Source organism: Nesoenas mayeri (genome assembly GCF_963082525.1).
Source record: "Nesoenas mayeri genome assembly, chromosome: 21".
Lineage (NCBI taxonomy): Eukaryota > Metazoa > Chordata > Aves > Columbiformes > Columbidae > Nesoenas > Nesoenas mayeri.
The window spans coordinates 3,112,172-3,125,092 of NC_137571.1; the positions used below are offsets into that span (position 1 = coordinate 3,112,172).

Below are 12,921 nucleotides of genomic sequence, written 5' to 3' on the forward strand. Positions count from 1 at the left end.
CGAGGGAGAGCGGCGAACCGAGGCGTGTGCACCGAGAGCGTTTATAGAGTCACATATTGCCGTGTCTGTAAAGATCTGCCTGAACTCAAACGGGCGGGTTCCGTAAACTGGTATCGCTTGAAACTTGGATTAAAGCAACATCCTGAGCAAAGCCCCCGTTCTGGGACTGTCTGCGTCTCAACATCAGCGTGTGCCGTGAAGATGAGGAAGAGTTTCTGTAATCAAAATAGATCTCTGAAGTCTTTGGCCATCTCTGTGGGGCATTCGGGCGCCTCTGGTTTTAGGTCTGCAGGTACGGTTTTGCCCTTTGCAGTCCTTCCTTCAGGAACTGGAGGTACGTTGCAGTGGAGGGGTCTTCAAAATTGCTTGAAAAACTAAAGATGCTGCTTTCAACATCTTCAGGCTTCATAGAAGTGATGTCCAGGAAGTAGTTGGCATTGATATGGTGAACCTGGGGAAGAAAACAGATGAGGAGACCATAAGGGCCAGAACAATTCCCCATGCGCCGCCTCGGCCTCTACCCAGGACACAGGTGACAAGATTCTAACAACTTTTAATGAATCTCTAAATTCAGCATCGGGGATTCAGGTTTGTATTTTACAGCCAGAGAAACGTGTGAAAAACAACGGGGCTGTTTCTTCCCCCAGGACCCCTGACCCCTCGCTGCTGTTGTTTTGTCTCTGAATTCAAACAGACATTTATTCCACGTTTCTTGGTAGAGCTGCCGCAGCACCCCGGGGGCAGAGCACCCCGAGCACCCCGAGGGGCCGCGGCCCCAGAACGGCCCCAGAGCCGGGGGGCGCACGGGGAGCGGCCACGCGTGTCACTGTCTGCAGGGGAGGACGCACCACCGTGCCGTTGGGGAGGCAGATGATCATCTCCACGGGGAAGGTGTATTTCTCCAGGTGCAGGGCAGCCAGCTTGCTGTAGAACTCGTTCTCGCTGTTGCTCTGTAAGGAGACCCCAAAGAAACGTGTGTGAACACCCCAAAACCAGCAGAACGGCGGAGGAGCACACCCGACGCGGGAGGGACTGAACGGCGGCTTCGCAGCGCGGTGGTTACTGGTTCCATTCTCACCCTTCAGTCTCCCCCTCACTTTTCAGCTGTAATTTTCTCCCCAAACAATAAAATCCCCCCATCTCTGGCAGTTCCCAGCACACGCAGCCCCATCCCAGCTCTGCCGGAGTCTCCAGCTGACACTGCAGGATCAGACACGGGCTCCTAAGTGGGGAAAAGTGCAAGCGGACACTGAGGGTTCAGATGGCACTTGGCTGCTCCCTGCGTTAGGGAGAGGTCAGTTTGCTGACGGCCCAAACGGCCTTGGGCAGAGCGACCTCGCGGCGAAGCGCCTGGTTTAGCTGTTCATATTGGCACCGTGACAGAGCGAAGGGGTCATGGTGCCGTTTTCTCAGCTGGTGTTCGCTTGGCCCATGCGATCGCCAGGACACGGAGGGATTTCAGTTCCATGAAACCCCCTCTGGCACAGGTGTGACCCCCACTCTCCCACTGGAACCCCGTTCCAAGCACCTGTGACACTCACCTGCAGCTCCTCCAGCTCCTTCACCAGCGACCAGCTGCTCACAAAGCTCTCGTTCAGCAGGGCGAGGATGGGCGAACTTTCCAGGACGGTCTCCCGGAGAGTTCGCCCCGAACCTGGCGCAGGAGCGAGACAGACAGCGGTTTGCCCTGTTTCCTGAACTGACTGTTGTCACGTTTGATGCCACCGGATCACAGAATCCCAGAATGTCAGGGGTTGAAGGGCCCTGGAAAGCTCACCCAGTGCAATCCCCCCATGGAGCAGGAACACCCAGATGAGGTTACACAGGAAGGTGTCCAGGCGGGTTGGAATGTCTGCACAGAAGGAGACTCCACAACCCCCCTGGGCAGCCTGGGCCAGGCTCTGACACTCTCACCCCAACAAGTTTCTTCTCATATTCAAGTGGAACCTCCTGTGTTCCAGTTTGCACCCATTGCCCCATGTCCTGTCCCTGGTTGTCACCGAGAAGAGCCTGGCTCCATCCTCCTGACACTGCCCCTTTCCATATTGATCCCCAGGAATGAGTCCCCCCTCAGTGTCCTCTTGTCCAGCTCCAGAGCCCCAGCTCCCTCAGCCTTTCCTCACACGGGAGATGCTCCACTCCCTGCAGCATCTTGGTGGCTGCGCTGGACTCTCTGCAGCAGTTCCCTGTCCTGCTGGAACTGAGAGGCCACAGCTGGACACAAGATTCCAGGTGCAGCCACGCCGGGCACATCGATCCTCACCTCAGCAGGACTGGTCGTCCAGGGCGCCCCACAGCAGGATGGAGTGCACCAGCTTCTTCTCCGCTTTGGCTCTCTCAAAAGCTTGTGTGAAGGGCAGATAGGAGACCTGGAGGGAGAGAGACGACGTGAGAAACAGACGCAGAACAGCGCGTCTCAAACACGAGCAGGGCCTGAAGGAGCCAGACCCGCCACATCCCACGGGTGACGCACAGAGTTGATTCTGCAGTAGCTCCTGCAGATTAAAGCAAGTGGCAACTGCGGTGCAGCCCCCAGGGACGTCTTCATCTCCCGGTGAGATTGTTGTGAGCTCCTCGCAGCACACGGGCTGTTAGAGGCCCCTGCAGAGCCCCATCCTCACACAGTGCAGAGAGCATCTGCACAAGCGCGGGCACGCTGCCTGAAACGCACCGCGGCAGCCACGGAAATCTGGCCTGGAGATATTTACTACAAAATCTCACCAAAACGGCCTAAAAACTGGCTGTGAGGGACCCTGCACAGAGACTGATCCAACCACTCAAAGGAAGGGAACTTTATTAACATCTTGGCAGCTCAAAGGGACATTTGTAAGCTCAGGCACAATGAGGCTGCCATGAAACGTGTCCCTTCAGCCAAGGAAGCAGTGACAGGCAGTGGCCATCTGCTCCACAGGCTACCGGCATGTTAAATAGTTTGGGTCACCCGATGCTATAAATCTGCGTCTCGCCGCGGGACGCAGAGGCACAGGAGGATTGTGTGTTTCCTGCTGATAAGGAAAGCTCGGTCCAAAGGTAGCTGAGCGCTGCAGAAGTAACGCCAGAGGAAAACCATTTGTGAGCAGCGCGATTACCCACTTTGCTCAGAAATCGCGTCGGCAGCTGCTGATAAAGGAGGGAAGGATGAGCTGACATTCACAATACAAGCCTGGGACACACGGCATCCCGGCTTTGCTGCTGCCCGAGCTGCTGTGTGACCGCAAACGGTCTTTCGGTGACGCTGCACAGCTCATCTGGGAACTGGAACCCCATCAAAACGCACGCGCTGGGCTGGGAGACCCTCAGACTGCTCTGGTCAGGTTGTGGCCTTTGGTTTGTGCTGGATGTCTCGGCTGGGGTGACCTGCCCTACACAACGTGCCGGGGGGAGCGCGCTGCGTGCTCACCTTCTTGAACGGATACATGGCCACCTCCAGCCGCCGCGCGGCCTCTTCCCAGGGCATTTCCCGCTGCCACGTTATCTCTTCGAACACGAACTGAATGGGCTCCCCCGAGGGATCCCGGCTGTCGATCACATTCCCGTTCTCGTCGTGGATCACGGAGGGGACTGAAGGCCCCGTCGACTCCAGCTCCATCTGCAGGAGAACAGGCTGAGAGTTGGACACTGCAGACATCCCGCTCCTGGTTCTTCTGTGCTCCAAAATAAGACCGTGCAGCTTCTAACAAAGATACAGCTTGATCTATTGTCTCCTGGAGCTGCACATTACCAGCTGCAGGTGTGTTTTACTGGGGAATACCAACATTTCCTTCAGTTATATTGTCTGACTGCGCAATGCACGAGACCTGTTCACTCCGCGTTCCCACCATCCCAGCAGAGATTTCTGACCTCGGGACATCAAATCCTCAAAATGCTTTGGACCCGCAGGGCGAGTCAGGAGCTCCTGCTCAAACCACCAGCACGTCCTTTCACAGCCCCTGGCTCCCACAAGAGGGTGCAAGAGGGAAAGCTGTTCAGGAGCTTCCCTGATGTTGTTTTCTAAGTCTCTTTTCCTGACTTTCGGCAATTAAAAAGAAACGTGGATCTAGTTGAGGAGAGAATCGGACTGTTAACTTCAGGCATTCAAAATCCTGACTTATGTTTCCTGTCCCGAGAGCTGGGATTACCACAAAATAAAGAAATAACCTCACGCAGTTTCTAAGTGCAGATGGACTGTTGTTCACGCAGCCCTGTGGGCTCAGGGCCGGCGTTAGGCCCCGAATCTCCCCCCACCGCCCACTTTTTAAAGTCCCAGGACTCCAGGAACTTATGATTCAACCCACACAGAGGAAGAAACAAAGATATCCCAAGAACGGGCACTGGGGAGGCACGCAGAGGATGTGCATGGACAATATGCAGCCAGAGATCATCTTGTTATATCGAAGCGTTCGAGAGAAAGCTCTAACGGCTGGGGATTACTGAGGTTAGACAGCGTAAATCTCTGTGAGATGCTGCTGAGAGCGACTACGGACCTGGGGCAGGTATCCGATGTCCACTTCCATGTTGCTGCTCTCGCTCGCCCCGTACAGCCACTCCATGTCCACGTTCAGAGACCTGCAAGGGGAACCCGCCACGGTCAGAATCCCCCAGGCTGAAGCTGAGTATGGAAACCCCGAACAAACGGGAACACCCAGCGCTCCCCTCGCAGGGCGAGCACTGAAGCCTCCGCATCCCTGGAGACCTTGTGCTGACCGCACAAGACCAGAAACACCAGATTCTTGCTGGATCGTGGCCCAGGCACCCACCCACCACTTTGGGCAAACGCAGCGTCACCTCTGAGCTCTGTAAAAGGAAGGGGGAAGTGTCTTTGCTCCCCCTCCCTTCCCAGCACTTCACTTGCACGTTCTGATCCTGCTTAACTTTTAAAAGTGTTTTTTTGGAAGCGAAAGGCTTTTGTAAGGAGTTGCTGGCAGGGCCCAAGTGTCTGCTTGCTGTAACAAATGTGCTGACAGAGCTGTAGGGGCTGAGTCGCCAGGGTAATGTTATAATAGCGTTTTCACTCCAGCCGTCGTGAGCAAAGAGATTTGAAGCTTCTTTCCCCTGAAGCGCTTCCAGCGGTTTGCTGGAGAGCAGGACTGAGCCAGGGCAGCGCTGCGCACACAAAGCTTGACTGGTGAGACACAGCAAAGCGTATGTTGAAGCAGGAGCACCAGGCTTTGCTGAACTGGCACTGGGGTTGCCAGATGCCCCAGACCTGTTGATAAACAGCTATTCCTGAAAAATTGCATCAGAACCAGTTCAGGGGGCAAGTGTAGGTAGAGAATTGAGGACACGGTGACTGTGGTGACCGCTGGCAGGGAAGGATGTGTGGGGAAAAGAGATAAGCGAACAGAACTGAGGCTGCAGATCTGCCTTCCCTGCATGGGCCAGGATGCCCAGACACCGCAAGGGACAGGGCTGTCACCGCACCTACATCCTCACATAAGAAAAGCCACCAGCACAGCCCCACTCCTGCAAAGAACAGGATGGCAGAGCCCCTGCGTTCCCTGGGCTTCATTTACAACAGTCCTCAAGTCTGTTCGGCACCCAGGAAGGGAGAAGCAGCTGTACCTGTTGTTAGGGACGAAGAGCTTAAACTCTCGGACATGGGAGGAATCCTTGGAGAGGACGATGTGACCTGTGAACTGGCCTGGGGAAAACCAGAACGGGAAGCGCGGCGGTTCGTTCAGCTGGAACTCAGCGTGGATTCTGCAATGAGAAAGGAGCCGTCAGCTGCAGTGCCGCGAGGAGAGAACGGATCCCGCATTGCAGATGACAGCGGGCAGAAGTCATCGCCAGGCACCACAAATGATGAAGCTAAATTGAGGCAGAGGTTCAGTTCAAAAAGCTTTTCGGGTTACACAATGAAAAGGATAAAAGACTGGAGCAGATCCCCTGAGTCAGGATCATCTCCAGTGTCGATGCTTTTTAGAACTGGGCAGTAAGTGTCCACCCAGGAAGAATGAATTAAATTATCACTCCTTGAAATGTGGAAACAGACCAAGAGCCCTTCAACCTCCTTTCCACCTGATCAGGCAAATGCAAAGTGCATAACGCTCCCAATAAAAGAAGAGAACAATTCTCCAGACTCTCCCTCTTGGAAAGGCACTTCATCCCCTAATTAAACAAAAACTAACCAATTTCTCGCTAATCAGACCGTCCCCTTTCAACCAGGGATAGCGATGGAGAACGGCTGCTGCGCCGCGCCTGGGCAACGGTCCCTGCCCCACCAGGGTCTGGTGGCCTCTCAGTGTCACCAAAGTGTCACACGCAGGCAAGAGCTGGCTGTGAACCACCCTCTCCTTCCAAGGGCTCCGCGTCCCTCCCAGCCAGGGCACATCTCATCTTGCTTGGGTGCACAACTGCATGTGCAACGATACCCACACCCTCTGCTACAGGCTCACAGCAGCTTCTCCGCTCCCTGGGGACACGGAACAAAGTCACAAATGTCCCCACGCCCCCCACCCTGAACACCCCAAACCTCACCTGAAGGCGATGGTGTAGTAGAAGGTGCTGATGGCCTGGATACACGCCACCGCGCCCTGCGGGGCAAAGCGCGTTTTGACGAAGGGCCGTGGGTGGAACATGCTCAAAAGCTTGTGGATTATGATCTAGGGAAAGAATTGTTAAGAGAGCAAAAATGAGAACGGTTCCTCCACTGCAGGTCAGCTGCAGCTCCTACGGAACCCTCCGCCGAGTCGGGAGGGAAGAGAGCTGCTATGACTTCCAAATCAGCTCAGAGACCTCCCTAGCCACAAAACAAGGAGACAAAGCAAGAGACTGCTTTTAAAAATAAATCCATCTTCCATGCCTTTTATGCTATTCCCACTGTTTGCAAGTTTCCATCATCCCCGTCAGGTGAATGTCTGAGTACGGCAAACTGATCTACGAGGCTGCCTCCATCAATACTGCTTAAGACTGTGAAAGAGTGGATTTGAGATCAATAAACGCGCCAGGCTGCGAAGGTGTATCAACTGTGCGATCACGAACACCCACCCTACACCCTGGGGAGGGCCGTGGACACACCGGGCTTCACAAACCACGGAGACGCAGCGTTTCACTTGCCAATGAAACGCACATCTCTGGGCAGGACTTGGTAAAGACCAGCCTAAAAACCCAAATGCTTAAATGAAGCAAGATGAGGTTACTCAAATCAGGCTCATGTGGCCATGACAGACACCCAGAGCTTTCACCTGCTCTTGCTTTTATCTCCAGTTTGGGAGCTGGTGCGCCTGCCTGTATGATACAGCCTTTTATCTCCAGTTTAGGAGACAATGCACCTGGCTGTATGATACAGCCTTTTATCTCCAGTTTAGGAGACAATGCACCTGGCTCTAGGATACCGCCTTTTATCTCCAGTTTAGGAGACAATGCACCTGGCTGTATGATACAGCCTTTTTGCTCCATTAGAAAGACTAGGGAGACAAAATGCAACAGCTTGTCTGCTCTAGGGACATCTCTGACTCACCCGGGCTCCAGGGCAGAATGATTATACAAACTACCTCTTGCATATATAGAAATTAAGATTCATATCTCACCTCTTTACCCTTGGGAGGCGGAGGGTAAAATCTGTTGTTGGAAAGATACCCAGTGAAGATGTTGAGTTCACTGGGAATTATCCACCAGGGATCCCCGAGCTCCAGTTTGTTCTTTGGAGGGAGAAAGGCTTTGAACTGCCTGGCCAGCATTGTGCTCATCGGGGCTGCCGGGGCCGTCCAGTTCCGCAGCCCAGACAGAGCGACATGAGAAATCTGGGAGAAAAACACAACATCAGAGCCTAGACCGGACTTTTCAAACACACGGTAACGCTGCTGGATGTCAGCATTCCTACCACCGCCAAACAGCTCTGCAGCTTTTGATTATGTGAGTAATAGGAAATGGGAGAGAGGGGAACAGACCACACAGCACCACTGCTGGACGTGGCTCCAGCACAGCCACCTCTCGCGTGTGCTTCAGGTTGCGCAGAAGTGTGTTAACTGGGGCACAGCGCTGCTGCGTGCGCTGACAACAACGGGACGCTGCAGCAAGCGGCGAGTTTCCTCGTCAGAGCAAATCCCAGGGGCTTCGGTGAGACCATCTTCCCCTCCCAACACGCCAGCGCTTCTTCCAGCTGATGCTACCAGCCCGTAGAATGTGTTTATACCAGAATTTCTGGCCATACGCATCCTGCGTGATACCTACTCCCAAGAAACCATCCTTGCTCTTGGTCATTGTTTCCATGACCAATGGCTGGAATTTAGCCACAATGGACAACGTCTCCTCGCTTGCATCGGGCGTCTCCTCCTCTTCGAACTCCGAGACGGGAGCAACCCCTAGACAAAGGGAGAGGAATCTGAGCAGCTGTTTCTCCTCCCTCCCCTTTTAAGCAATTATGAAGTGATTACACATTTCTCCTGGCAAATCCAGGAGCAGCGGGAGTTTCCCAGCTGTCCCTCCATTGTGTGCAGCGGCTTGGGCTGCACGAATTCAAGGGGAGCCCTTTTGTAGCAGCTGAGGGATCAGAACACGCTTTACCCAACTCATTCCAGCACAAGCAAACAACTGTCTGTGTTTTGACCATACCATAAGCCGTCCTGTATATTATCATCGCCACGCTTCTTCCTGCTTGGCACCGAGAGACATTTGCTACGCGCTGATACGTCTCCAAACACGATGTCTCGCGGTTGGTGCCTGAGAGGGGCGGCTGCAGCCGCAGGATTGTGTGAATGAAGCGCTGAGCTCGCTAATAGTTTTGGCGTAGCCTGGGCTGAGCGGCGTTTGTTGCATTCACCCGTCCCAAATCCCCTTTAAGCTCCGCACAAAGTAACTGATGTGCTTTGCTAGTCCAGCAATGGGATCTTCTCTCGCGTGAAAACTCTCCTTTGTGAAAGGGATGGCTAGTGCTTAAGCTATTTCAGAAACATGTGGAGCTTATCGGCCTCTTTGCATGTAAATAAGACGCAAAACAGCACCCACAAAAAAATAAAGACATGAATAAAAACTTTTAAGTGCGTTACGTGTGGCTTTTGCTCCGTCTGCGCAGTGAGAGCTGTGCAAGGTGGACACCTACCCGTCAGCTTCTCAGCGATCGGTTTGAACTCCTCTGGACTGAGGTACAGATCATTGTTGGTGTCCAGAGACGAGAAGAGAAACAGCCCCTCGCTTCCCAAGGACTTCAGGGCCAGCTCCTGGTTTGGGGAGAGGAAACAAGTGAGATTGCATCCCAACCTCTTGCAGAGATTCGCTCCGGCCCCTCTCGGCTCCGCAGTTAATTTGCATTCTTCCCAGCGCACAAACACAGCCATCAAACGGAAAGATTAACGCCCCTTGGCAGGATTTTGTGCTATTTACAACATGGATCGGTGTCCAGGAACTGTTGGCATGAGCGTATTAAAACCGCATCTGGTTGAGTGATTCAGACTGAATCATTTGCTCAGAGTTGGCCTCAAAGTCTTTTGTCAGAAAATAATCCCAACGTTTTCCAGATAGTTGGTCCTAAACCTGCAGATACTCACAGCACCTGGAGATGGTGGGTTCTGTAATCAAGTGACAGCGAAACAAAGGCAGTCAAATGCGTGCTCACCCGCATTACAGAAACACAAAGGAAATGAGCTGAGCCCTTGTAACTGCAGAAAACAACCGAGCCGCAAGCCCCACGGTGTTCCCCAGAGACCTCAGCGGGATCCAGCCGCCCCGTGCCTCAGTTTCTCCCTCCGCAAAGCCCATGGGAGATCACCCAGTGGAAAACACACCCAAACGCAACATCTCCCTCGGAGCAGCCCCAGAAAGGCTCTGGATGCTCCCAGTCGCTTCCACTCGGCGCTGAAGGGAAAGGGAACAACTTGGACAAGGAGAAGAGCTCCAAGAAAAAGAGAGACATAGGGCAAATCAGCCAAGGCAGGTCCCGTCACCCGGGGCAGCTCCCTCTGCCGCCCCCGTAGAAGCCTAAAGCTGTGAGGATAAATACTCTGCGTTCTGCTGTTTAATCGTGTTTATTCTCCATTGCCTGCAGCACCGTTACCATCCCCAGAGCTCCTGAACTAGTTTATTTTCCATCTGTTGCCTGCCAGCCTGAAGCGGCACTAATGCCGCCTGGAAGGCTTCGCTCCCGTCAACTGCAGCAGCAAAAGCACTTCAGAGCCTTCCAGGGCGGCTTCGGGACCGAGAGAGACAGGAATAAAGATCCTGGAATGAAACGCGGCGATCTGGAGGCAGCCAGGGCTGAGGAAAGGCCAGGAGGGGAGCGCGGAGGAACCACACAGCTGAATAAAGGAACGGGCGAGATGGTTATTGACCTGCGCACAGACCAATCTGCTCCAGGCTGCCCGTGTTCCTGGGGCTAAAACTGCTGAAAGGGAACTGGTTACACCCCACACGTGGAGAAGAACGTGTGTGGCTGCGCCTAAACCAGCAGAACGCAAGCGAGGGAACACAAGTGCCTGGTGCTGGACGTTAGTCCTGCTGCGCTCGGCCAAAAGGGCCCATGAAAATGATGTTTAAAAGGAGAGAGAGATGTCATGGCTTGGCCTTTCGCTTCCTGATAATGTTCATGTTAAAGGAAGCTCCTCAGAGCTTGTGGGGTTTTCCTTTCCAGTCTGGGCTTATAAGAAATACAAAGTTCCCGTTTGTGGCAGAGGAGTGAGACTGAGCTTATTTTGGTCTCGTTTTGTAGGGGAGGAGAGCTGTGGTTTCACAAAGAGTTTTCTTCTCCCACCTGCTTGTGGGTTGTTCAGCTAAATAAACATTTCCAGGGAGAGCGGCAAGACATATGTTTAGAGCAAGACGAAGGTAAAATAAAGCCCTTGGCCCTGCCGATTTGCCGTCCTCTCCCGCAAAGCCCAGGAAGGACAAACCCCCCGGCTTGGGGCAGGTCCCAAACCTTCTGCCTCCGCCAGAACTCTTCTAATTCACTGCTTTGAGCCATTTTCCCCCTTTTTGCAATGCAAAAAGAGACAAAGAGGCATCCTTTAAAAACACCCCTATTTTTGCTATAGAAAAATTAAAAAGTCTTTTCCGCAAACCTGTGGAGGTGTTTGAGGATGCACGTGAAGGGCCAGGAGAGAGCGATGTTTAACAGACACGTGTTCTGAGCACGCAGCGGGCATTGAATTATTCGGATTACAACCAAAACCAATGTAAATCAGCCCAATTTAAAACATCAAAGCACAACAAAAGCCCTGAAAAAGACCCCCTTTCCCGTTTTTCAGCTCACATTCTCCACTCTTCGGTCAGGGCACACCAGACTTTAATTTCTAGTCTGAAAATGAAACAAACCTGAAAAAAAAGCCTCAGCCCCATGGCCACCCCAAATCCAGTGGCCACCAATGCCTGGTGGTCACCTCAGCCTGGCCACGGCCACCTCAGCTCCACTGGCCACCTGTGTGTGGTGGTCTCCTCAGCCTCCTCAAAGCCAGTGGCCACCTCAGCCACCAGTGGCCACCAAACACAGGGAGTCACCTCAACCCTGGTTGCCACTGCTGCCTGGCGGTCACCTCGGCCTGGCCACAGCCACCTTGGTGGCACAGTAGCCACCAATACCCGCTGGTCCCCTTAGGCTGGCAGTGGCCACCTCAAAGGCTGGGGCCACTTAAGTGTGGTGGTCTCCTGAGCCCTGCAGTGGCCACCTCAAATCCAGTGGCTGCCTCAGCCACCAGTTGCCACCTCAAACCCAGTGGCGAACTCAAAGCCTGTGGCCACCACTGTGTAATGGTCCCTCAGCACAGTAGCGGCCACCTCAACCCCAGTGGCCACTGATACCTGGCAGCCCACCAACAGCCACCTCAACCCCAGTAGCCACCAACACCTGGTGCTCCCCTTAGCCTGGCAGTGGCCACCTCAAAGATTGTGGCCACCAATGTGTGATGGTCCCCTCAGCCCAGCAGTGGCTGCCTCAAGCCCTGTGGCCACCTCAGCCCCAACAGCCACCAATACCTGGCAGTCCCTTCAGCCTGGTGGTCACCACCCCACTCCGTGGCCACCTCAGCCACAATGGTCACAGAATCCCAGAATGTGAGGGGTTGGAGGGCCCTGGAAAGCTCATCCAGTGCAATCCCCCCATGGAGCAGGAACACCCAGATGAGGTTACACAGGAAGGTGTCCAGGCGGGTTGGAATGTCTGCACAGAAGGAGACTCCACAACCCCCTGGGCAGCCTGGGCCAGGCTCTGACACCCTCACCCCCAACAAGTTCCTTCTCATATTCAAGTGGAACCTCCTGTGTTCCAGTTTGCACCCATTGCCCCTTGTCCTGTCCCTGGTTGTCACCAGCAGAGCCTGGCTCCATCCTCCTGACACTGCCCCTTTCCATATTGATCCCCAGCAATGAGTCCCCCCTCAGTGTCCTCTTGTCCAGCTCCAGAGCCCCAGCTCCCTCAGCCTTTCCTCACACGGGAGATGCTCCACCATCATCTTTGTTGCCCTGCGCTGGACTCCCTCCAGCACTCCCCTCAGGCCACCGATACACGGCGGTTCCCCCTGTCCGGTGTCTCCCCTCCTCCCCGCTGATCACCGCTGATCAGCTCCCGCAGCCGCCCCGGCCCCAGAGCGGCGCGAACCCGCCATTTCCTCCCTCCCTCCCCCGAGCGGGGCAGCGCGGCCTCAGAACCTCCCCCCCGCTCCTCCTCCTCCCCCCGCCGCCGCCCGCCCTTCCGCGTTACCTGCTGCCGGGCCGCCTCGCCATCCCGGTAATACTTGACGGCGACCAGCGCTGCCAGCGCGGCCACGGCCAGAGCCAAGCGCGGAGGGGCCGCGCCGGGCCCCGCCATGAGCCGCCGGGTTCCGCGCCGCCGGCTCAGCGCCGCCGCTCCGCCATGGCCGCGCCGGCCGGGGGAGGCGTCAGGCGGGCAGCGCCGGCGAGGAGGGGCCGGGGCCGGGGCGAGTCCTCCCGGGGGCCCGGAGCGGGGAGAGGGGTCGGCCGGGGCTGCTCCCCCGCGTTGGGCCGCTCTCCCCCCTCCCCGCCCCGCAGAAACCTCCG

General features: G+C 55.1%; 1 protein-coding gene across 1 annotated transcript; it reads right to left on the bottom strand.

Annotated features, from left to right (window-relative positions):
* Positions 1–280: 280 nt before the first annotated feature.
* Positions 281–12,712, bottom strand: SELENON (selenoprotein N; the record flags this gene model as incomplete). The annotated part of the gene is made up of 12 exons (XM_080357685.1): positions 281–451; positions 849–950; positions 1,542–1,654; positions 2,264–2,369; positions 3,401–3,589; positions 4,464–4,545; positions 5,542–5,679; positions 6,457–6,581; positions 7,509–7,721; positions 8,152–8,282; positions 9,020–9,137; positions 12,605–12,712. 12 exons carry the CDS (start codon positions 12,710–12,712, stop codon positions 281–283), a joined length of 1,596 nt encoding a protein of 531 aa, XP_080213811.1.
* Between the last annotated feature and the right edge of the window lie 209 nt (positions 12,713–12,921).